Raw genomic sequence first — 25,529 nt, forward strand, 5'->3', positions numbered from 1 at the left:
TTAATTTAGCTGCCTTTAATATTGTGATAACATTCCTACCAAAAAAGAAAGTTAGCTCGTAACTCTGCGTTTATATTTCTAATATTTCCTTGAGTCACTAGATCCTTTCATTAGCACCTTTTCTGCAATTTTATTTTATTTTTTTTACCTTGTTTACTAAATCTCACCAACAGAATAAAGCTGGTAACGATGGTTTGTAAATCTGAACTGTTTGCCTGTCTGTGTCCATTCCATCTGGTTAATTTATAGGTAAAGGGTATTTACAAACTCAAGGAGTATAATTAAGATTCACACATGTACTTACACACAGAAGTGAAATAAAGACTGAAAAAGGGTCTAAGTTTGCTAACTCAATATCTGCAGTATCTCTAATCCATATGAGAAGACATCATGTTCCTCCAGTGTGGCAATAGTAACTTCCTCCACATCCAGAGTGGCGGCCACTAAACTCTCCAAAGACACCCACCGTCCCGGCTTCAAACGCAGATTCAGCAGATTACTGATGACAGGCGCCTGTTGAAAAAGCAGAATCGGTTTTTGTAAACTCTGATGTCAACAATCGGTGGACGTTTTCAGCCCCAGGTCAGAACGACATCACCCAAAGCGTCTAAAAGTCCATCTGTCTAATTTGAACTTTCTCCTACCTACCTTCTGTTTCATTTTTTCCACCTTATTTTTCAAAACCACAGCTGAAGAGTTTGGAGGCAGGCCCCTCTCTAGCTGCTCGACATACTGGTCGAACTTGCTGATCTGCGAGTTCAACTCCTCCATGTCTATTTCCTTCAGTTGGGTCTTTGGAGAAGTCAAAAAACACAAAGATACAACATAAGGTCTCCCTACACAGGACAAATAATGTATTTTTAGGTTGATATGCTCAACACATTAAAACATCTGACCTGCTGCCATTTATTGTGTAGCTCGTCCCATTCCTCTAAAGAGTTCCAGAGAAGCAGGATCAGCCTGAATTTTGCCGCCGTCTCCTCCAGGACATTGAACCTGGTAAACTCCAGCTTTACCCATCAGAGCACAAAGAGTTAGTTACCTTGGAGTTTGGCTATTTGGGGGTCACTGATAAATCTGCTCCAGTTTCCTTTATTTTGGGAGATTGGCCAATATTAAAACCGATCTTATCCACCGATGTTAACTACGTTCCCAAAGGTCTAAAAGTCAGCCTCTGTTCCCTGTTGAGAGGAGGCTGACTGACAGACCCACCCACCTGGTCACGTCTGCTTAAGTGCCATTAACAGTCATCCCCCTATCCCCCCTACTGTTGCCAACTTAGAATCTTTGTTGCTATATTAAGAGACTTTTCAGACTTAAAAAAAAAAAAAAATACATAAAAAATGGTATTGGCATAAATCGGAATCCGCAGGTCAGGCTTTTTTTTGATGATCAGTGATCATCTAAAAACTACAATTGGTGCAACCCTAGTTGTGACTGTCAAAACTAAATGAAAAAAATCCACTGCAAAGTAAGATTCTGGATTGCATCTTACTTTGATGCAGTTCAGCATCATAGCAAGACCGTGTTTACTTTGATATCACAGTATGTATCTGAAAAAAAAAAGACAAAAAGTAGCACCTTGAATCTAGTTTCGTAGAAATTATAGGATGATGCCTGGGCTTCCAGCCTATCTACAGCAGTCTGGATCCTTGCAAAGTAGGGACGCAATGAGGAGGGGTTTACGTTGATGTCCAAAAAGTCTGGATTCTGCACATAGAAGAACACACCTCTAAGCAAAAAACGGAGCATCTTTATACTTAAGACAAGCTTGCTCAACAAGTCAGATTTTTACAATTTCACACTACTCCAGTAACCCATTTCTGAAAACTCTAAGACATTCTGGACATTTGAGTACAAAATATTGACCTCGAATTGCTTTAATAATAATCGGGTCTTAATATCTTCAGGTTCCACTAAAAATGAAACAAAACAATCACAAAAGAGCTTTTTAATATTAACTTTATTGTTTGTTTTTTTTACTGCTTTCTGCTGTACGAACAATGATAAATCTGCTCTATTTCAAAATCTATAACTCCTGGACTTTTCATGGTTTGCCCATGTAGATGCGAGTACCCTACAATAAACGTATGCTTTTTTTTAAAATGAAGTTTGCAAACATATTTCTTTCTGTAAAAAGGTTTTGGTGGTTTGTTTGAAATTTTATCCAGTCCCAAGTTATTCATTTTTTTCATACCAGATCTATAAAATGAAAAAAAAGCACACGTCTTATTCTTCTCTACATTTCAATGGTGTGTATAGAGACCATCTTTAAAGGGCAGATATCTGGAAACCACTGTAATGAGTCATTCATGTTTGTAAGTTCTAAATGCATGTATCATGTAAATTGTTTCACGGAGGTGTAATTGTATTATGTTTGTTATTTCAATTTACATTCCATTCGTAGTATACAGGATTAAAGCCGAAAAGAAGCAGAGTATTTACACACATTGTACCTGCAACATTTGTGCCATTTTTCTGATTTCTTCTTGCATTTTATTTTCATCCGTGGCCAGGGAGCTGACGAATCTATCCATGCTCGACTCCCTGTCTGTCACAGCGTCGTCAATTAAATAATACAACAAGCTGATGTTGGGTTGCAGTGTGACGAAATCAACAAGGTCCTGAGATGGTACGGTAACAGAGTACGCTTTGAACAGGTTGTACACCTTGGAAACATTGTCGTGCTGCTCCTGTACGTCCAAGATCTGGTGAGATGGAGAAAAATGGTTATAAATAAAAGAGGGGGAAAAAAATGGATTCCTATTTATCAATTACAGCAAATATTTCTTTTGACGTCGCAGCTGTGATTTAATGCAACAAAGGGGAAATTTGCTTCTCACTCCGTCCTCAAACTCGTCCAGGAATATGAGCTGCTCGGCCATCTCCACTGTTGTGGAAGGATAGGACTCCAGTTTAGTTTTGGCTTCGCCGACTTTAGTCAGGAGGTCATCGACTTGTTTCCTAGCCAGCTTTATGAGCATTCCATGCGATTCCTAGAAAAGATGAGAAACAAGGACTTCTACAACACACCTTTGACTTGTGTAATAAAAATGTTAATTTGACCTTTGGTTGGACTGGAAAGTATTTCTCTAATTAAATGTCTTCCTGTGGCATCGAAAATTGCTTACAACAGAATGTCAGCTGGGTTTTATTTAAAAGAAGAAAAAAAGAAAAAGGCCTCGTAGCTAATTTGTCAGAATATTATTGTGGCCAAAAAAAAAAAAAAAAAAAGCATTACTGAAGATCATTTCAGTACCTAATGTTTACAATGGAAATTTGCGCATGGTAGGTTGTAAATACATGGGATTTTTTGACCACATGAAGCCAATAGAAGTTGATTTAGAAAAGAAAATGCTAAAGGAATTGGGGAGGAAAAAAATACCAAAGTGTTTCAATGGATTACAATGCAGTAGGATAAAATGTCTCTATATTCATGATTCCATTAAAGTAGTTCTGACCTCCAGAGAAGAGAGAGTAGAAGCATTAAGCTGCTGTTTGAGCTGTAATTGATCCACCAGCAGTAAGCCAAGATGCATCTTGTCTTGGATAGCTATGGCCTCCTTATATTTACCATGGTATAACTCCAAGGTCTTGGCAAAAAAGCTCAAATCTGTAAGGCAAAGACAACAAGACAAAAAAAAAAAAAACTGCTACTTTCTACATGACTTACGAAGACATACTCTACAGTACTGTGACAAAGTACTTGGTACACACTAAATTTCTTTGTTTTTTTGTTTTTTTCTTGCAACATCTAAAGGTTTCAGATCATCCATTAAAAGTTACAGTAAAGCATGCAGATTACCTCTGTGACTGGCAGTTTTCAGTCTTTTGGACTGAGTCATAATGCGGTAGATTCCTACACTTGACATAGATTACAGAGCCCAAGGTCAAGAGTGTTATGCGCACCAAAATATTGTATATGACCAAACGAGTGAGGAAAAAAATGTGAACTTACTGCAATGTGTGTCTTTATTCCAATATTCAATAAGTTTGTAGCTGCATGTCATTCTTCAATTATACAGTTTATTTTTAAAATTTGTGGGAAAGGATTAAAACAAAAAAAAACAAAACAAAATCAGAACATTACCAGTCTTATTTACTCAAATGACATGCAACGTGTAGATCTAAATCTCACTGTACATATTTTTACTCTGTGTTCTACATGAAAGATTCAAGCTTAAGGCTTTGACACCAGATTGGCAGACTGTTAACTGCTGTTAAGTTTGTCAATATCTTACAAATTTTAATTTCTTACTATTCCAACAATTTATGGACTCAGCACAACATGGGAGTGCCGACGTAACCTTTCCCAATTTTTCTTTTTTACATTTAATGGATACGTCCAATGTGTTTTGTTGTTGAAGACTTGATTTGAAAATTTGTTTCCTCAACAGAAAAAACAGAAAGGGTAGCCAGAAAATCTAAGAATAATAATATAACCCTAGAATTAGTACAAGCTACTTACAAAATGAATATGGGCTTGTGGTGTCTATAGTGTAGATAAAAATCATGTGCAAAACAGCGGCCATAGAAATTTTTACATCAATTTTAATAACACTGAAACATGATTAAAATTAAAATAAATTAAACGATTGTTAACAAAAGAAGAAATCTTTAAAAATGTTCCCCTAAAATATAATCTAAAAACTGTTCATTGACTCTAATTATTTTGTCACAATCACCTGGTTCTTTTTGTTCCATTGCAACAAGTTCCAGAGCCTTATTCTTCTTAGCGAAATCCAGAAAATGCTCAAATGCGCGTGAAGAGACGTGGGCTAAATCAAAAGCTAAATGGAGTGAATCCTGAAGGGAAGGTAAAAAAAAACAACAACCAAGCATTAAAAAAGTGGATGTAACTACATAGAGTTTAAATCTGAACAAAAAGACTCCAATGAAAGAAATTGTGTAAAGACCTACCATGATCTTTTTAATGATACCTTGAAGGTGGATATCTTCCTCCAAGACAGTGTTCAAAGATGGACCACCCTCCAGTTCCTCCTTTAAGTGCCAAAAATAAACACATACATGCGAGAAAGGAAGCATTGAACACGTCAATGGTTTTATCAGACAAGAAATAAAGGCTATTGGCATCAAATTCACACCAGATCTCAATAACAACCCCAGTAATCCACACATGCAAAGATATGAAGCCAAGTGAGTCCATATTCAAGTTATGTGTAGTAAACTAGGATGAAAGAATAAGTAGTGGACGCACATCTTGAATTGTATGCGTTGCACGAAGCATTTAAAGACAGGAAGGCTTCAAGACATCCTGCATAGAAAAATGAGCCACGTGCATTGATGACTTGTTTCTGTTCTTTCACACAGATGGCATCGATTCTTAAAGACCCTCAGAGCATATTCTAAACATTATGATCCTTTCAAAAAATGTAAATTGGAGTCAAACTGGGTGTTTTCACGTTTCACCATTCCAACAGCTTCATTTTCTTTTTTTGTAAGAGATTTACTGACTATTTGGGATTTATATCTTGTATAGAAATATTTACTATCCCATTAAGTTATTAGATGCCGGCACCATGTCCTGAAAAACAGCTCCGCAGCAGAATGTTTTCTCTTCCAAACATTACTGCAGACGAGGTGTTCAGGGCCTGTTATGAAGTTCCAATCCTCCTCCAAGCATGATGTAAACAATGGAATTGGAAAACATACATTTTGGTGCGACCAGAAAATACGAATGCAAAACTTTCTAAATACTGACAGATTATGACTATTTTGTAAGCTTTCTATGCCCTTCTTAATCTTCATGTTCAATAATTATCGTGGCATTCCACTTTTTTAAACAAAGAAGTTATGGACTACTTTGTTTCAGTTTTTACGCATCTGTATTCTTACAGAAATATGATGTGCATTTCATGTCGATATTAGAAATATATTAACTGAAAACAACATCATCATGTACCGTTATTATCTTCAACGTAAATACAATTAACTTTACATTCAACATAATAAAAGCTTTAAAGAAATGTCTGTAACATTTATAGGGGAAAACTTACTCTGGATATCTATATATATATATGATTAAGTTCATGAATAGTTTTACCATCACCTGTTCAAACTCTATCAGTGGAACCATTTCAGGGTCTCCTGTGAGGGGCATCAAAGACATTCCTGTATTCTTGAACTCCCTGATTAGGTCTCTGATGGCTTTCTGTATAAATTATACTTTAAATATATTACATATGTGTACTTGAAATGTGAAATATTACTTGTTGCAGGACATGCTAAGCAGACCTTAAAGTCTTCCTCGGAGGGCCTGAACGTCAAAACATTTAACTCCAGCAATAGCTCAGTTGTTAATAAAGGAAAGTCAGGAAGAACCTTTGACACACAAACAGACAAAAAAAAAACCTCAATACCTTGTAACAATGTTCAATATAATCTGAAGTAGATAAGAGTGGTCTTTGCTGAAATAAGTTATGGAAAACTGTCCTACCTTCTTTTCAGATTCCTCTTCAGAAGCAGCCTCAGACTGGTCACTCGGGGAGGGAGGAGTGATTTGGCAGGGCCTGTGACCTACCTGTTCCTGGAACACAGTCAGGATGATATCCACTGCATTTAGCACCATGGAGTGCACTGTGTTAAACATCAAATGGTCAACATGACGAATGAAGCTGGGAGGGTTAGAAACACGGAACACCTGTGTTAGATTTGCCTCAATGAATGATTAGACATCAGCGTTGCAGTAAGTGAAATTAGGCTATCATTACTGCTATTTCTGATTGTGGTATTTGAGATAACATTTACTTTTTTTTTTTTTTTTTTTACTTTTGAATAATTCTACAACTTTTTAAAAAAAATGCATCATAAAGGACAAAATTCCAAAAAACATAATCATTAGTAAATTGATGTTTGTGACACTTTTGAGGATAGAGAGAATAATGAGGGTCGTTTCCTAAAGAACACTTAAACAACGGTACTCACATTAACTGAATACTACCACATAATCATCTACAGTTAGAGAAGTTCCCAAAGGTTTTGAGGATAATTAAACTGCCATTACAAAACAAAACAATCACATCTTTCAAGAAGAAATGTTGGCAGGTTTTGAAAGTTTATTTGATCTGACTTCTTGCTTCATATGCATGAAGGAGTATCAACTAAGCTGTAAAACAATATGCAAAAATATGTTGAATCCTATTACAAGTTTTAGGCTTAATCCAAGCAGTGGAAAGGCTAATGCGAGAGTAGAAAATATCACACAAACGAAACAACAGCAAGAGATGAATTTGTCATTTAATATTTTTAAAAACGTAGCAAAAACAAAATTTGTTTCTCTTGTCCAGAGTTTATGTCATTCATACAATGAATAACACACATGCAATCTGTTAAAGAGAAACAAATTTAGTCTTTGCTATGTTTAGTTTGTAGCAGACCAAAATCACAGTTAGAAAAAATGTGGTATTTTCTGGCATGCATCTGATGCTGTTTGTGTTTGTTGCCCTTACTTCTTGGTGTATGTGCTATTTGTGTATTAGAAACTATTAATACTCTATTCTGCTATACAATGTATAACCATCAGCTGGAAAAAGCACTGGCCAACTCTAAACTGTGGCCAGCTGGAAGCTCAACCCATTCTATGCATCCTCACTCTGTCAGCTCATGTAGATTATCTGTATGAGTATCATGAAAGTCTTTGACCACAACAACATGCCTGCTGTCTTCTGAATGTGATCTAATGTTATCGCAATCTCAATTAAAAACATTGAAAAAACTTGCGTAAAGTAAACTCATCTGGCCGAAGCAGACGAGAACATGAATGTGCAACAAAGTCATTTTGAACTTTCGTGAACTTATAATATTTTTAAGTGGTTTCATAATCAATTTTTTTTTAAAAAGTGAAGAAACCAAGCTGAATAAATGCATATTTACACTGTTTGATCAATAAAAAAATAACTAATAATCTGATTGTTAACTTTGAAAAAAATAAATCCAGAAAAAAACGAAAAGCTTCTTATTTTAATTGAATGTTAGATTTAAATGACTTGCTAACCACTAGATTCTGCTTTTTAGTACATTTTGCAGAGCATGTTAACTTTGTGAAAGCAAAGTTGGACACAAATGGTAAAATTAAGAACACAAACAAAGAGAAGAAATTTTACTAACCAAGTCATCCGCCTATAAAAAATCGCATTTAAGACGTCACTGTTAAAACTCCTTGCAGACGTAGTTTTATGCTCCAGGAGGTATGCACGTCCAGCACAAACTGTCACCCCCTTAACAGTCTCTCGAAAGTGCAGAAGGCTACTCTGTATCTGACCAAACAAACACAAGCAAAAGGTTTCAGAACAGGCCAACAAAGACAAAACTTTAAATGCGTACAACAATTAATTGTGACGCATTTGTTCATGAATGCACTGCTGCACCTCATCTTGTTGTTGGACCAGGGACTCGTAGAACTTGGTCAGTGTGTATGTTTGGTTTGCTATGACGTGATACGTCCCTGTCTCAATGAGCTGGCATGAGAGTGTCCTGATTTTCATCAATGCCGCTCTCAGATTCTAGAAAACATATACATGTAACAATTCATTGTGAAAATTACACACATAATTCTTTTCTATATCCCAGGTACATTTTAATAACTCAAAATATTATCAAGAAGTTTAATTAGCCTTACACATTATCTACATTAATGACATGTTATTGAATGGTCTTTTACCACACACTCCTGACAAGGCTGTAGTCAATCCATTTGTCATAGAGTCCCTGGAGCTGGATACAAAAACAACTTTGCATCCAGCTCCTTTAGCGATGACATTTTATGGCATGGAGCACTATCCTCGTTGGCGGTGTCAATGACTAGATAACTGTCAAGTCAGTGCTCATTCCCATGAATGTGCAAGGCATAAAATAACATTCCTGTTTTAAAATCCTTTTGTGAAAGATTTAAATTTTCAGAGAAACTGAATTTTAGGTTTTCATTAGCTGTGCACAATATTGTCTTTTTTTTTTAAATCCCAGTCTATGAAATCAATCTACTCAATATATGAGTTTCACTTTTTAAACTTACCTGAGTATATTAACTTTTTCACGATGTTCTGTTATTGAGATGTACCTGTGCTTGTAAGGATTTATGTGTTATGGTTGTCCACGCTCTGCACAAAACATACCGGGTCCAGTATAAACAGGTCGATGTGGAGAACCGTCTTGGCGACGTCACGCTTCCTCTTATACACCTCGCTGTGCCACAGAGTGAAGGCTTTCCAAAGCCTTTGGGAAGTCAAGGCTGCGGAGGATTCTGGGTCTAACTCATAATATTCTCTTTCTGTCAAGTATGCCAATGGTTTATCGTCGATCACTGATAAAGCTTGATAACTGTATGACCTTGTTTTTGATGAGGGCGTGGTTGACTGGGCTTGATTTTCTGTAAAAAGCATCCGATTGAAGTCCCTTATAAGTTGGAAGCTGGTTGTTTTTGTCGCCTTTTCATGTTTTGTGATCTTTTCCTGTTTCTAGAAAAAGAAGAGGCAGTTATGTGGGAAAAAAAGACCTACTACAAACAAAATGTGTTATTTTTAAATTTGTTTAAGGAGGTTCATAGACAACTTATAGCTTGCTCAAATGATGTTCTAAACATTGAATCTAAAGTGTTTATTTCAGTCATTTTTATGAGTTTTTTTTTAGCTTTATGGTTTGATCTTAGCTTGTCAAAATCTCACCTTAAGTGAAGGTTTTAGAGGAGTAGGCACTTGTGGTTCAGGGACCTTCTGTGTGCTTTCTGGTTCCTTATCTGTGGGTGACGGGGTGTGCCAGCCTAGAAATATCATTTTCTCACGGGCCTTCAAGTGTTGCACACTGGGTTGTTTTCGTAATACAGGTCTCTTTAATACAGCCTAGATTAAGATGAGGAAAATGTCTAAAAATGTGCTGAGAGTGTAAAATGTTAACAAAGCTTTACAGCTATTATTCTGAGACAGCCATTCATGGTCTGCTCTAAGTGGCTTTTACTGAGGATAAAATTGGTAGTGTTTATTTAGTATGATCAGCCTGTAAAGGTAAGTCTCTCTCGACTCTGGAGGGATGTTGTTAGGCAGAAAAGCTCTCAGGCAACATAACAAAGGTAATGCTTCAGTTACCTTAAAATCCTTCGATATTGCGGTTGTTTAAATGTAACATCTATCTGCACAGATTACATTACATTCAAACATTGCATTTATTTTCTTTCAAATGATTAAGAATCACACAAAAGTCCTGGCATTCAAGCAACTACAACAAGTTGACTAATCTGGTGCACAACTGCCAGCAAAACAGACACTCAATATTCAACAACAGCAATGTCGGCCAACTTGGGGAAAAAATAATAAGACATTTTAATTTTTCTATATCTAATTTCTAAAGTAACTCAATAAAGCTTTTCTGAGCTTAGACGTTCCTTTGTTCATATCTTGCCTTTACATGGAATATATAAATCAAAGAATTTTGGAGTCTGGTAATATTTTCTTCCTGCTTGTTATAAGTATAACATTGTTTGTCCTTACTTCAACTGTTAAATAGAAAAAAACAGAAACGCAACAGTTTCAGAACTAAAGCTTGCATATCTTAATCATGCTACAGCAGAACTAAAGGAATTCATCTTCTACGTGCATTAAAAAAAACAAAGGAACACATTAACAAATGGATGACGGAGAGCACTATGGGTGCCACTGGCCACTATTGGATAATAAACTCACCATTTCCCAGTGATAACTAAATTGAATTTCAGTTTTAGCAGGCATTCTTAATGCATTTTGAACTGGGAGCTCAGAACAGTTTTAACTTTGACTTCAAAGTAAAAAAAAAAGAAAAAAAAAGAGTGAAACAAATTTCCAAAGGTGAAGTTCAAAAAGCAATAAGTTACTTTACTCAAAGCAAATGTAATATGTTTCTCAACTTAAAAAAGGGAAAAGAATTACAAAGATATTTTTAGTTTTAAATGTAACTTAAACATTATAATCACGTGTGATGAAGATGTCAATCAGAATGTAAAATTGGGTAATTTTTCTTTTTTTTTTTTTACCTTTTATGGAAGGATTGGTTGTGTTGTGTGATTTTGTCAACATAACATCCAAACGTCCTGGATGTTAATATATCAGCTTAGTATGAGCACAACTAATGCAGTTTTATACCTGTTCTGGGTGAATTCCAGCTCCCTCGGCCCTTAAATAGCCACAAAGCCTAGACCACACCTCCCTCTGTGATTCATGGCATATTTTTATGAGCATAATGATTAGATACACTTTCTTTAGGCCTCACCTGTGGGTCTACTTTAAATTCAGGTCCTGGTGGTACAGTGGTGCACTCCACTCGATTGAGATTGCATTCTACAGCAAAAGGAAGGTTTACTACCATTACGAAACGGGCTAACTACAGAAGCATTTAACTGTCAGAGATAGGAAATAAATTCAGCACTATCTTGTTAGAACAAAATGCAAAACTTGCTTTAACAAAAATAAATTTTAAATCCCGTTAACACCAGAACTGTTGAGCTTCTTATTTTCTGATTAAAAGTACATAGAACAGCTTCTTTCTTCTGTTTCGAAGCCTGTGTTAACAACGTTTGTAGACCCAGCGACCATCGTAAATCCATCATTGAAGGAGCACCCAAGCACAGAGGTGGCCTCCCGGATGAACTTATCCAACTGCTTAAAGCGTAGTATGCTTAAGGTTGCTGCTCAAACATTAGAAGATTTCTAATGCCGTCCTAGTCAAAAAGGTCTTCAGTAGCATCCCCAGCACTCCAAAAGACTTCAGCCTCCTAAGCATGAGGAACGCTGACCCTTGCTATAACCCAGCCAGCATAACTAGGTGGGCCCCATATGGAATAAATGAGAGCAAGAATATGGGTCCCAGAAGGTTTTGTTCGTGGTTTCCGTGGGAGCCCTACATGTTTGCTCTGATATGGGCCAACCAAGGGATGCTGGCTGAGGAAGAGCTGTGACAAAGTTAGTTAATTATTCAGATTAACACCCAGGTACTTAAGAGTCCACTATTTATATCCGAGTTCCCTGGATGCTAACTGATGTCAGTGCAAATCTCTACAGCTTTAATAGTTCAAACAGAGGTGGGTAGCGTACCAAAACATTGTGCCTGAGAGTAGCACTAAGTCAAGATATTTTTTAAGTTGAGTAAAAATAATAAATAACCTTCCAAGAAATTACTCGAGTAAGATTAAAAAACTGCTTTATGAAAAGCTACTTGAGTAATTGATCATATCTAATTGAATACCTTACAATCAGACAGACACAAAAAGCATTAATTTATGTGCCAGTTCTGGTATTTTAAAGACTAAAATAAAAACGAATACAAGTTACATTACAAATTCAGGCAAATCAAATATGTTTTGATTTTTTATATATATACCTGGTTTATATATATTAAAAGTATACAGGAATTGAATAAACGGTGTCATCATGTTATTAAAAAGTACGGCGCTGTAAAACGTCTCCTAAAAGTACTCCCCACCCCACCACGCCCTCCCCCCAAAAAAAGTTACTCAAATAAATGTAATTAGTTTCTACGACTAGTTATGTCGTTATAACGAGAAAACAATAGTTCCTCTGACAGCTCACTTCTTGAACGGCCATAAAGGTATGTCCCATCTGACTCACATTTTATCACTCTGTTAGAGCATATAAATCTTGTTAAAAAAAAATAAAACCTTCTCGTTATAACAATATAAAACGAGAAAAAGTTTTATATCTCGTAATGACAAGGTGCTGTTTCTGAATATCTCCTAGCTGTAGCAGTTAAATTTGCTTCCGTAGCTAATAACCCATGTCAAAATGTCTTGTTTTCTTTGCGTTCAATTCTTCTTTAGCTACACCCACCTTCACCTCGGAGTGGCCTGTCCTTTATTAGCTTTGAAATGTCTCGGGGAGAGGACGGCGACGGTGCAGAAGCCATCATCTCTGGTAACTACAGACGTTGAGACAGAAACACTAGTACAGCCCGTGGATAAAAGAAACAAACTGCGGCGTAACGCAAGTATTATAGGAGTTTTTAAAATGTGAAACCTGGTTTCGACAGTGTTCTTAAAAATGTTTGAAAAAATTAAAAAATAAAATAAAACACACTTAGCGTACTTTAGCGTCGTTTTCCAACGAATTCTCCAAAGAGAGCTCTACTTTATGAACAAATCTTTTTGCGTCTTTGTTTTATGGTTACAAACATGAAACTAACGGTTAGTTACCTAGCAACGGGATTCTTAACCTTACAGATTTTATCCAAAAGGTTTACTCATTAGCTCCCCCTGCAGTTTGAGTGGAAGCAGATCAAAAACACTGGTTTTCTCACTTTTTTTATTCATTTATTGAAATACATACAATTCCTTGTTAGAAAATATGGTATTAAATGCCTCAGGAAACACAGCATCAACCCAAACTATGTGAACCTAAGAAAGAGTTATCAAAACACATGGCTATTTTATTATTTCCCCAAAGTTATGGCCACTTGTCATAGAGTCCCTGGATCCACTGTGGCAGGTTTCCTTCGCTGTGATGCGAACATGTTCAGCTGTAAAACAAACAACATGCACATACTGTAACTAAACATTTAATCAACTTAAAATATATGCATCTCAATGGGAGAGGTGTGTATGTTTATCCTGTGTAGAAAAAAAAAATGCAGCTACCAGTACCTGATGTGAAGCTGTAGTTGCCTTCTGTTCAGCTTGTGTCAGTCTTCTCTGGAGACGACTTGTCTTCTCTTGATATTCTGCAAGCTGTTTCTCATACTGAGCAAACACAGATCAGTTTGACACATGGGGTGTAGCACCAAAGTTTCTATTTAAGATTGTTTTCAAAGCACAGCAGTTCAGACAAATAGTGCAAATATATCTTGTCCTTAAGTATAAACTAATTAGAGTATAATTAAATATTGCATTTATCGTATTGAAAAAAAAAAAAACTGAAACTCTTATCTAACATACATTTGGGTTAATTTCGATAATAAAGGCTTACAGCGAATAAAAGCGCAAAAAAACCCTGTTTGTCAGAAATTACAATTTAACATAAGAGCAATTAAAAAGGATTTTACTGTCCTCAAGGAGGTTAAGCCTCAAAAAGGTCATTGCTAAAGAAGCTGACTGTTCATAGAGTGCTGTGGCCAAACATCCATCTGTCATTTACACTGGCTATATGCTTAGTAGGGTCAAGAGGGGGCTGGTGCTCATCTCTGGCAGCTAATGGGTAAGAGCAGTGGCACACCGTGGAAAGGTCAGCAGTCCATCACAGGGCAACACAGGAAAAACAACTATGAACACATATTCGCTCTCACCTCCGGGCAATTTCAGATGACCAATTAACTTTGCATGCAAGCTTGAGTCTGTTTCACTAAAGCGGAGTATCCAAAAACCAATGCAGGCCCGAAGAGATGATGCAAAGTATAGACAGAAAGACGTTGGCTGGGATTTGATTGAAAGGACTTTTGTGCTCAAAGGTATCAAGGCTGCACATTTTGGTAACTATGTCATTTTCTGGTGCTGGTCCACTGTGTTTTGTCAAGTGCATAGGTCTTATATAACACTTAAGTTCTACAAGAAACTTAGTGTGGGGTTTTCATTAGATGCCAGCCAAAAAAATATAAGTTAGCCAAAATAAATGGTATAAATGCAAGACAGTGTGTCATTATTATACGCAATATGAGTTTCACTTCCTCAATTAAGTAAACTTCACAATATTTTCAACTATTTTCTAATTTATTGAGAACCATCAGTGTCATTTAACAGTATTTCATTCGCTGATATCAACTACGTGATCTGCTAAATTAAATCGAACACTAGTTTGCTCCTGTTTGCGAGTCGCACACACCTCAGATATTGTGTTATGGTCCGTTTGGAGCTGGATCTCTAACTCAAGCGAGCGTTCTTTCTGCCGTTTCAGCTCTGCCCTGAATACACAGCAAAGACAAAAGGGAAAAAAAAAAAAAAAACATTAGAGCCGAGGCTCAGCTCAAAGACACAACAAAAACATTTATAAAGCTTTGTTTTCCCGCATTTGCACTATTTCAGATGTATCTCGGCTATTGCTCAGAGCAGAACAACATCAAGTGTCAAATCAATTTTTGTATGAGATGTTTCAGCACCTTTGATAGTGTTCACGGTAAAACAGATGCAATATTGCAATCCTCAGGCAGCGGAGCTTAAAAAAATAAGGGTATTTGTTCTTGAATAATACACTGTTTTGTACATAATGAATCACAGTATTAAATATTTATGCATTTCATCAATTTTAAACATCCCCTTTAAGCCGTCTGCCAGTTACTAACTACTTTTACATTAAATTGTTATGGCTCAACACTTCACGTTGAGGGCTTCATCTTGCAAAGAAAGCGCCGGCTTTTGTCGAGCGCCGCACAGCTTTCCATTTTTTTTAATGAGAAACAAAGAAAGACGGGGGTAAAAAGCAAAGCATTTTGCATCAAGTGAAAGGCACAGGTGCACTCAGATACACCAATAGACGCTGCACATTTGTTAATGTGATTTGCCAGCCCATTTGGATAAGTAGTCAGCTTAGTCAAAGGCTACAAAGACACTCCAAGCCGGAGTGCCGCCGTCGAATCAGACGAGTGGCTTGAGGAAAACGGTAATGGTGTAAGAGCGACAATGTAGAGCGGGATGTGGACCTGAACCCAGCAGAGCGTCTCTGGAGACATGAAAGAGCCGCGCGCTGATGTTTCCGCTCTTGCTCGGTAGGTCGTGGAAAAATGAAAGAAATCCCAAGAGTGAAGCTGAACCACACATGTAAGATAACCGCAACAAAGATCTGGGGGGAAAAACTGGCAGCTTCAGAGGCCGCCTTGGGGGTCAGATTAATACAGATCATCACTCACTACTAACAAACCCTAAACACGTCTAATAAAAGTCTATTCCACTTAGAAATACTTTAATAATCCCAAATGGAAATTGGTTGTTGTCTCAACTTTCATGTATTGATCTCTTACATCTTAGAACTGCTTAGATCTAAGCTAATACATTTGCCCTGTACAGCATGCTGCACGCAGACCTTACATAAATAAACTTATTCTCTTCCTCTTCAAAAACACCAGAAATAGATCTGTGCATCTCTTCCTTTCCTTAGAAATGTTAAAGCCCCATCTCCACACATCCTTACTTGAGAGCTGTGATTTTAGTTTCAAAGGCCCGCGCTAGGTTCTTGGCCTCTTCCTTCCATCGTTGAGTGCTTTTCTGCTGTGCTGCAAGGAGGCGTGTCAGATCGGCGCTGGAGCTTCGGCTCCTTTCCTCCAGTTCCTTCACCCGCGCGTCGAGTCCCTGCTCTTTGAGGCTGCATGCTTGCTCCATCTCGGAGACCTAAAGCGGAGACGGCCGTAGAGGAAGCTTGCCGATTAAAATGTTTTTAAATTCCCAGTTCCTTCTGTACAATTAAATAAAGTCTGCAACAATGACCCTGAAGTAATAACTGCATGTATCTTTTGAATAAATAATGTACGTATGATCAAAATCGTCTGTATATTGTAAAAACTGATGACAAATTGTGAAGAATCCTGTGCAATTTTCTGAAATAAAGAGCCGCCCTCTTTAAAAACACTGAATGACAGACGTGTAATTACCAACGTTACCTCAGATTTTTCATTTTTTTCTATAAATCCTTCCTGGCAGTCAGTATCAGTAAATCACCAAGTGGCTCCTCTCTATCCGCAACCTTATTTGAACCCTTTTTTCTTGTTCCCCTCATGTCTAGTGTTGTTTAGTTATTTAGGCAATAAACACTTTATTGCCTGAAATGAAGTAACATAACTTCACTTTAGTGAATGCTTGATCATCTGTAGTAAAAAATGCGTCTGCAGCTAGCAAATGCTTCATCATCATGTGAGAAGCTCAGTTCTTTCTGCTTGACTTATCAATACTCTGTGGGTTACAATCTGTCGACTATTTGTTGCATTACCTGATTCGTAATTGGGTAAAAAAGGTGCTTAATAGAAGATTTTCTTTCTACAGAATTTGAAGCCAGATGATGTCAATTAAGTTTAGATTATTAAACGACATATTAACTAACAAAGAAGGTTTTTTTTTTTTTCTTCTTAATCTTAAATCCAAAATGAGGTCTTTGTTTGAGTCTGTATACTCTAGTTAACGATTAATCAATTTCTAAATTTGTTTAATTTCAATAATGGATTCATCACGATTAATTCGACTAATCGTCTCAGCCCTATTACTTTCTGCTTGGCGTTTCTTTGGATCTGCATGCTGGCCTTGCGCAGGTCGTCCATCTCCTTGCGCAGCCGCGTGTTCTCCTGCTGCAGCTGAAGCCGCTCGTCGCTGACGCCGACGCAGTCGCTCCGAGCCGCAGCCAGCAAGTCCTGCAGCCGCCGCACCTCCTCCTGACACCGCGACACCTCCTCGCCGTAGCTACGGTGGACCAGATGAGGAGGATTAATTTCCTGCCCGCTAAGCTAACGAGTCGCTCGCCTACAGTGACGTGCACACGATGCCACTTACTCCATCTCCATCTTTTTCAGCTTGCTCTGAGTGCTTTGGAGAGTGAGGCTAGCGTCGTCCTTCAACCTCTCTGCATTCAGACACCTCTGATGAAGGGCCTCGATCTTCTTGAACTCCGGCTCCGCCCTGCCTTCCTTGTACACCTAAACAAAAACAGATCCCACGTGCCCAGTCGTAGAACCGCGCAATCAAACGGCGTCAAAGCCTCTGCATCCGACTGCAGCAGAGAACATGCTCGAGTTGTTGCGAGTACCTTCTCCAGTTCTTCTTCTACAGCTTTCCTCTCACGCTGGGATCTTTCGATCTGAGCCTCTTTATCTGCACACTCCTAGAAAGAGAGGGGTATAAGGGTTGACATGGAAGACATGAGTTGAAGACAGACACAGAGAGAGACTAAAAAAAGGGTTTAGTGTCATTTTGAAAGGAGTATCCCCGTGAGAGGGAAGCTTTGTACCAGCTGCAGTGCAGACAGTTCTTCTGCCATACGATGGATTTGGATGTTACACTGCTTGCGCACGTTTTCCACCTGTTGGCGCAAAAAGAAACGGAAGAAAAGGCAAAGAGGATTTCACTCGAGCGATTAATGAGTTAACACGGCAGATGGAGAAAAAGAAAAATGAATCGAGTACGTTTGTATTCAGACTCTGCCTTGAATATTTTTCCTTTCCAGGAAGCACAATTAGATGACTCAAAGTACGCGCAGAAAATCTTGCAGGAAGCACAAATGAGGCTTAAAAGAAATGGAGATTTAAATGCCGAGATAAATAAATGACCCTTCGGTCCCACACAAGTAGCAATGTGAACACAACATAAGATGATGCAATAAATAAAGGTTTTCTTTTGAAAATGTAAATGTCTAAGGAAATGACAGCCATAATTTACAATAACAACTATTTAATGACTGAAATATATTTGTGACTGATGTTTTAGTTTGTTTCAAGGATGAGTAGTGAAAATGCACCAACAGATTACTCAGAGATTGGCCTTGGACAATTCTCCTTCGATCAAGTTTATTCCATTTTTAAACAAACAAAAAAAAAAGGAAAACAGGAACAAAACTAAGAACTTACACCCATCTTTGGCCTACCCACACTTTAACCAACAGCACATAGCTTTTTCTGAGTTTAGCAAAAAATCAATTTAAGGTTAAGGACATGGGCTTTGGTGGACAAATGGGAATAATCTTAAGATTGCTTAATTTTATATGGTTTTAATACGACTGTGTCTATAAAAACAGAACTTCAAGAGTTTTGTTTTTCTCTTTCATATATCATCTAAACAATTTTTAACAAACAAATAAATGAGCTAATGTGACCTCCCAAGGAAGACACTGTCAAAATAATACAAGTTTTTTTTTTGTTTGTTTGTTTGTTTGCAACTACTAATGATGGCTTCTCAGCTGATACTTTTCATGACTGCTAAGCTCATAAATGCTTTGATGAGTCAAGAGAGAGAAGTCAGGAAAGGACATGTTTTTTAAAAAATAAACAAAGAATGAGAGAAATGAAAAATCTGAGATATGTTCTTGGACTTATTGTAGAGTATGTTTTTATCTTTAACTAAATAATATAAACTCATCAGAGTGAGCAGCCTGCTTCGTTCCCTGCTTTCTGACATGTCGCATGCATTTCTTCACAAAAAAACACTCACACAGCCATTTAAGGTAGAACTTTCACACCTATTTACAGAAATACATATATCATACATGTTCTTTGCAGCTGAGTTACTGATGCAGTTGTGGTTCAGTTTCTTGGCACACGATGTTCTCCAAATGTTCATCAGTGAAATCGAGCAGAGTAAATGTGTATGATATATTCATGCATATTAACATAAAGCACGTGAGAGCTAATGCGTTTTCTAAAGACACCAACAACCAGCAGAAGGTCAGAAATAATGCATCGACACCCTCCATGTTTAACGGTGCATTAAGAGGACACATTTTCTTGATGCCATATGCAGACCCAGGCAGATCAAGATACATCTTCCCTGCTTGTGATCCATAGTCTGTAGTTTTTCCCGTTTTGAAGAGAGACTTAGAGATTCTGCTTCATGTCCTAATCACACCCCGGGGGAAACTTACAGCCGGGCATAAAAAATGAAATGCTTCTCAAGATTCTGATCAACTTTAAAAAAAAAAAAAAAAACAGTAAAACACAAATTTAAAGAATATGCATCAACATTTAACTGTAAATGAATTTTACAGTGGTGCAGCTGAGTTTTTATTTATTTATTATTTTTATATAACTTGCTTTTTATCAATGAATAAACATTTTCAAATTAAAGATTAACCAATTCTATTTGTTTGTGTGTGAGGAAGTAAACTACAGCAGGAAAAAAAAAAGAAAAAAAAAAGAAAAAGATTTTTATATACTGAAGTAACATCTTTCCCAGGGACACATATGAATGTAGAGGATGTTCTGGAAGTTTTCCCTCTAATGCTTAACAGTCTGGGCAATACTTATGTCCTCAGAGTACAAAGTCTGGCTAAAACTTGTAGGTAACCTGGAGATTAATTCTTCATTATACATGCTTGTCTTCCCTCCGAGTGGCTTTAAAAGAGGGAAAGGGGCAAAAAAGAGATTAAAATGGAAAAAAAAAGTGTCTTGCTCTCGAAGTAATATTTAAAATTAAGTACCTGGAAGGTAAAAAAGTTAAATATGCATGTGGGTCCTTAAATGAAGAAAGTCCAAGGCCTCAAATGTCCGCCCTCGACATATTTTAAAAGAGTAGGGACATAAATAAATGCAAGCCGGCGCTTCAGCCATGTTTGGACGTGGAGCTCTGCAGTGACAGGAACACAAATCACTATAACTTTCAGATTGCACAGCGTTCCTACTAATTTTTCATGTCAAAATTGCAGAATTCTTCAGACTCTGAGTTTTCTGTGTTTCTTGAAGTGTAAATACAAACATTAATATTTATGGCATCTTTGTGTACAATGCATAGGTTTTTAACTCCTTAGAGTTGCAGGAGCTAACTTGTATAAATAACAGTTGTTTTTTTTTAAATATATTCACAAAAGCTATCAATGTATTGTGACAGTTTAACATGAGACAGATAATTAGCAAAAAAAAAAAAAAAATCGAGCTTGAGAACGTACCAATCTTCCACCAAAAGTGTGATTGATGCCGGTTTAAAAATGTTTCTAAATGCAGCATTTTTACTTCATAAACCAACCTCAGCTGGTGCTTTGCAATGAATGGCACAATTTATTTTGCTAAAACAAGAGAACTGTTTATCCGACCAGTTCCAAATGTTGTACCTCTTTCCTGGTTCGGACTGCAGCCTCCTGGATCAAGAGCTTGATGGCGTGCGTTGTCTTTTCAAGCTCCTCTGTCTTCTGCTTCTCTCTTAAAAGGCACTACAGGGTAAAATAAAAAGAGAGGAAAAGGTGCACAATTCAGAGGTGGTATTTCTGAGAGAATGTGAAGAGTTGTCAGGGATATATGGTGCAGCTGAGCAGACTGAGAGGAAGACTCATGTCAGTACAAAAAAAGAGAAAAAGAAAAGAAAAGATTTGACGGAAAGACGAGGCGAGACTGGGGGGGGTCACCTGCTCCTTCTGCAATACAGCCTCTTCAGCTACTTGAACATTCTCTCTGACTTTGGACAGAGCCTCGAACTTTTCCTCTTCCAGGGCGGTGCAACGCGCCTGGAGTTCCCCCACCTTTGTCTCCCACACAGCTTGCTCTCGACGAACTGCCTCCGTCTCCAGAGATGCAGCCTTTAGCCTGGAAAAGGAGGAAAACAGTGAGAGCGAGCAGCGGAGAGAGAGTAAGCACTGCCGTTTGGCCTTGTGACACTTAAAGCTCAGATGTGGAACTCGATGACTTCCCATCAGATCAATATTGCAGTATACTTAAAAAAAAAAAGAAGGAAAAAAAAAAAATTGACAGAACAGTTCCTTCTCGCCTGTCAGACCTGTAATAAGAAGTGACAGGTGATTACTGGTGAAGTAACAGCAGGTTAAAAATGTGTTCACCGGGTTTCCAGTTGGCTCAGGGATGACTGAAGCTGTTGGAGTCGTCTGTCTGCTGCGTCCTCTCTGGCCTGAGCCTCAGCCATGTCCTCCTCCTAATTACAAAAGTATGACTGTGAGTCGTTGACAGGAATCTTGTAGAAATATATTCGAGAAGTAGGTAACACATTGGTTATAACTCAAACTCGAAAAAAAAAAAAAAAAAGAACATCAAACAGCACCAATACTGGTAAAGTGTCTCACACACACACACACACACACACACACACACATTGAAAGGCAAAATAATCCGTCAGTGTCGGATCCACGAAATTTCCCCAACAACTATTAAACGGATCTTTTATGCGTCAATATTTACTTAGATTTACTCACTTTTCTTTTCATCTGTTCCTGGAGATTCTCTAAAAACTTGGTCATCTCGTCCACTCTGGCTGTGGCCGTCCTGAGTTCAGCTTTGGCCTGCCTAATGCAGTGGAGAAAGAGTTTATGGTTTGAGCACAAAGCATTCGACTGAAGAGAGAAAACCATCGGAGGCAGGCACTAGTAATTCTTAATTATTTATTCATTGCGAGTCAAATCGGTATCGCAGCTTTCACCAATATTACCAAAATCACACATTTTCCTAATATCTCACACCCTAAATTTGCAGAGGTATTATATTCACAGCAGACACATTAAAAATTAAAAGCCACATTAAAACACTGCAAAGGTTTGTGGCTCTAAAGTCTCTTCTTAAAAAAAAAAAAAAAAAAAACTGTGCTTGAAAATTACTAAATGGCTTTGAAAAACAATGGAAGGATTTTACTTTATGTGCTTTAAACTTTCTAGATGATCCTTCGGGTTTTCTGGCTCTCAAACAACTTTTGCATTTTGATGAATATAAAGAACAACAAGTGCAGGCGACGCTCCGTGTTGACACCGGAGTTTTCTTCTGAATCTGATGCCTCTGAAGGGTGACTTTCTTGAATACCAGCTGGTTTCCTGGCAACCTGACACTGACAGCAAGACCTGATGAAGACACTAATCCTTTGTTGGCAGATCCTTCATACGCAGTGTACAATATATTCACTGTCAATGCTGCTTAAAAGTTAACTTCTAACTTGAGGGCAAAGTCAAGAATTTAAATGTAATCTCTTTAAAAAAAAAAGCAAAAAAAAAAAAAAAAAAAAGAAAAAAAAAACAGCCAAAACTGCTTCAGTAACAAAATAAATAAAAAATAACGCCGCGCGCAGAGGGATTAATTAGGGCAATTATTTGCTGTTTTGAAATAATTAGCATTGATTGATTATTTTTTAACAACTGCCCGACTTATGATCCAATTAAACGCATAATTAAGGTAATAATTGTAATGTAATTATGCGAGCACATTTGCTGAGGATTCCTTTTGAAGAGTACCTGAGGACAAACAAAGACAATACAGACATAATAGTGTTAAGCAGATGTTAATTTAGCTGCTTTTCTGTGCCCTTGTGAACAGGTTGCAGTTAATGGAAAAGAAAAGAAAAAAAAAAAAAAAACCTTTTACACTTATCTTTATTCCACAAATTGGATGGGAAATTGTTGTCAAAGGGGTACAAGAAGGGCTCCGGCATGAAGCCTCCCTTGTGTTGTGCATCCATAATGAAACAAGACCCTTTGGCAGCAGCAGCTTTAAAAACGCAAAGGTGTTTTTTTTTTTGTTGTTTTTTTTTCTGTTACCTGAGCTGGCAGTGCAGCTCCTCCATTTCTGTGCTCTGCTCTGTCACCGTCTTCAGGAGCTGCTGGTTCGTCTGCGTGTGGCAGGAAAGACAAGAATGCCAATTGTGAGGCATAGCTCCCAAACACGCCGCTCCGAAAGTTCCTGTCAGAAGCAACTTTTCAGCAAAACTTCTCACTTAAAACTTTCCATGTCCTTTCAGAACAAACCCTAAGGAGCCCTGTATCAGTCATTCACCGCTACAAAGTAAACTGCTCTCATATGCAGCGGGTGAAAAAAAAAAAAAGGGCTGCTTGCATGAACAGTCGGAGAGAGGGGGGGAAAGCCCGGGGCTTAACCGCACATTAAAAATGCATTAGGAAGATATAGTATTACTATACTGTCTCTACACGCACTGAATGTTGTGCAAAGTAAGCACATGTGTGTTTTGTTAAGAACACGTCCGTAGTTAAGAGTGAAGCTCGGTTTGGTTGTTTGAGACAGAGCCGTGATCAGTGCGGTGGCTGCTGCGTCTGTGATTTCAGGTGACGGAGAGGAAGTCGTATACAGCGCCGTGTGTTGGGGTGGGTGTGTGGGGGAAAAAAAAAAAAAAAAGCCGAGATAGTTAGAGGATTACAGAGTAAGCTGACAGTCCATTATACAACAAGACATTTCTGGCTCACTACCAGTGGGATTTAGAAACCCATTCACTTAGTTACAAGATTAATTATTAGAGCAGGGTTCATTTTAGAAAAGCGCAAAGCATTTCGATCCCACGGCTAATTGGAAGCCAGTAATTTAACACACTTTTAATTAAGCATTACTTACAGATTCCAGCTTCTGATTGGCCGCTTGGAGTTTGTAAGAGTGCTGCTGAAACCGAACAAGCTGATCCTGTGATGGCAGAAAAGTGGGCATTCAATAGCGTTTAAGAGCCAGTAATTAGCTCCAGCATACATCAAGAATTACCTGAGACCAAACAACTCTAATTAACCCTGTTGCCAGGACAACAGCTCCACCTAGGGGTGAGGACCCCAACCCAAAAGTGGTACAGTTTTACTACAGTCGGGTCAGGAATGTGGCCATCATTTACTCTCGAGTCTGTTTTGTACATTTTGCTACAGCACAACCACAAACTTCAATGTGAGCTCATGTGAAAGACCAGCACAGAGACACATCGTTAATTCACTTATCTGAAACTGATTAAAAAAAAAAAAATCTAATAACATGATCATACGTTTATATTACACTACGCTTCCAGTCAATGCTATGTAACCACCTTCAACGTAACAGTAAGATTTTTCTTAAGTGTGTCTCCATCTGCTTTGCGCATGTAGAGACAAAGACGATTAGGAATGCAACTCCTTTTGTTAAATAAGAAAATAAACATTTTACTGGCTAAAATGCAACAACACAACATTTCTTTGGTGAAGACTTCACCATTTGTGGCAAAGAATGAATCTGCAGCTAAAACCATACTTCTAATAGCAACATGTGAAAAACTCGGCCCTTTCTGCTGTCCTTAACAGAAAGTTAAATAAAGCACCTGCTACTTAACTTGACAGGTTAAGTATCAGGTGCTGATCAACAGCTTAGCGCTAAACTGTTGATTAACTTTGATGAATAATTATTATTTGCTTAATAACCCCTTTTTTGCAGAATTTGAAAATCGTGAAATAAAACTAATCCACTTGAGAAGTGCTGGGTAGAACGAATTTTCAAACAGGTTATTTGTTTTATCTTAAATGCAAAATGTACATTATTTGTACAGCTGAGGCTTAATTACTGCGCTGATCATGTTGTTCTTTCAGCAAATGGCCTTCTTTTGAGTCGGTATAGCCCAGTTAATAATTAATTGATTAATCAAGCACTAAATAAGTTACAATTATTTAAATAATCAACTAATGAGAATTAATCCAATTAATTGTTTCGGCCACAGTTTAACTTGGTGTGTCAGAGGAAAAGGTGAGCTGAATACAAAACACACTACTCAGATTTTTATTGTAAAAAAAAAAAATGGAATTGAAAATCCTGTGTTTTTGTCTGCCAATGCATGAGCTTGTGAAGGTCTAGTCCGTGAATCCTGCTTAATTTGTGGCGATAATGTGTTTAAAATGAGGAAAACCTTGAGGGTTCAGAATACTTTTGCATCAAGTTGTATAAAAGTTTAAGCTTCTCCCTTTGCTGTGCTTGTAGAATACAAAAGTCCTGCAAGCTGATGTGGGAAAGTGAACCTTGAGCTGCTGTCTCTGAGCGTTGTGGAGCTGCCCGTCAGAGAGGGCCCTCTGGTAGACCTGCTGTAGGCGGTCCAGCTCCTGGGCCGTCGTGTGCCACAGCTCCGTGGCCTGTTTCCGCTCCTGAACTCACACACACACACACACACACACACACACACACACACACACACACACACGCACACA

At 37.8% G+C, this 25,529-nt stretch overlaps 2 protein-coding genes and 1 long non-coding RNA gene across 7 annotated transcripts in view; 1 reads left to right on the top strand and 2 right to left on the bottom strand.

Annotated features, from left to right (window-relative positions):
* Positions 1-13,193, bottom strand: LOC103133473 (dynein heavy chain 6, axonemal-like). Of its 3 annotated transcripts, none has more exons than XM_016666829.1 (19): positions 13,083-13,193; positions 12,828-12,915; positions 11,254-11,321; positions 9,681-9,854; positions 9,132-9,473; positions 8,388-8,522; positions 8,128-8,276; positions 6,458-6,635; positions 6,256-6,342; positions 6,071-6,172; positions 4,921-5,001; positions 4,686-4,806; positions 3,462-3,613; positions 2,844-2,996; positions 2,457-2,708; positions 1,582-1,710; positions 897-1,010; positions 649-792; positions 1-513 (listed from the first exon to the last, which is right to left on the bottom strand). In XM_016666829.1, the coding sequence occupies exons 2-19, from the start codon at positions 12,904-12,906 to the stop codon at positions 346-348; spliced, it is 2,628 nt and encodes an 875-aa protein (XP_016522315.1). In that variant the 5' UTR covers positions 12,907-12,915; positions 13,083-13,193; the 3' UTR covers positions 1-345. The 3 variants fall into 3 exon arrangements, with proteins under 3 accessions (XP_016522315.1, XP_016522319.1, XP_016522322.1); XM_016666833.1 differs by having other exon boundaries at positions 13,074-13,193; XM_016666836.1 differs by lacking the exon at positions 6,071-6,172.
* On the top strand, positions 8,869-25,335 carry LOC107834879 (uncharacterized). The gene is made up of 3 exons (XR_001660708.1): positions 8,869-8,882; positions 18,910-18,911; positions 24,598-25,335. It is a non-coding gene; the product is annotated as an uncharacterized LOC107834879 (long non-coding RNA).
* sclt1 (sodium channel and clathrin linker 1) overlaps positions 13,292-25,529 on the bottom strand; it is an 18,538-nt gene continuing 6,300 nt past the window's right edge. For all 3 annotated transcript variants that reach the window (XM_007544144.2, XM_016666844.1, XM_007544139.2), the window contains exons 8-22: positions 25,344-25,466; positions 23,938-24,003; positions 23,133-23,203; positions 21,807-21,897; positions 21,438-21,529; positions 21,009-21,186; positions 20,718-20,816; positions 17,910-17,981; positions 17,709-17,783; positions 17,456-17,598; positions 17,173-17,365; positions 16,110-16,306; positions 14,808-14,886; positions 13,637-13,732; positions 13,292-13,512 (exon numbers count right to left, since the gene is read on the bottom strand). In XM_007544144.2, the coding sequence (XP_007544206.1) occupies positions 13,453-13,512; positions 13,637-13,732; positions 14,808-14,886; positions 16,110-16,306; positions 17,173-17,365; positions 17,456-17,598; positions 17,709-17,783; positions 17,910-17,981; positions 20,718-20,816; positions 21,009-21,186; positions 21,438-21,529; positions 21,807-21,897; positions 23,133-23,203; positions 23,938-24,003; positions 25,344-25,466 (1,635 nt within the window). In that variant the 3' untranslated portion in view covers positions 13,292-13,452. The remainder of the gene's footprint in view (positions 13,513-13,636; positions 13,733-14,807; positions 14,887-16,109; positions 16,307-17,172; positions 17,366-17,455; positions 17,599-17,708; positions 17,784-17,909; positions 17,982-20,717; positions 20,817-21,008; positions 21,187-21,437; positions 21,530-21,806; positions 21,898-23,132; positions 23,204-23,937; positions 24,004-25,343; positions 25,467-25,529) is intronic.

This window comes from Poecilia formosa, unplaced genomic scaffold, assembly GCF_000485575.1.
Source record: "Poecilia formosa unplaced genomic scaffold, Poecilia_formosa-5.1.2 Scaffold11, whole genome shotgun sequence".
Classification (NCBI taxonomy): Eukaryota; Metazoa; Chordata; class Actinopteri; order Cyprinodontiformes; family Poeciliidae; genus Poecilia; species Poecilia formosa.

What these genes read in the sequence shown, in the direction of transcription:
- LOC103133473 (XM_016666829.1), bottom strand. Translation starts at nt 12,906, where the DNA reads ATGATGGCTTCTGCACCGTCGCCGTCCTCTCCCCGAGACATTTCAAAG. An exon ending in GTATCATTAAAAAGATCATG is followed by an intron (nt 4,807 to 4,920) that starts GTAGGTCTTTAC and finishes CCTTCCCTTCAG; the next exon opens with GATTCACTCCATTTAGCTTT. An exon ending in CTACTCTCTCTTCTCTGGAG is followed by an intron (nt 2,997 to 3,461) that starts GTCAGAACTACT and finishes CATCTTTTCTAG; the next exon opens with GAATCGCATGGAATGCTCAT.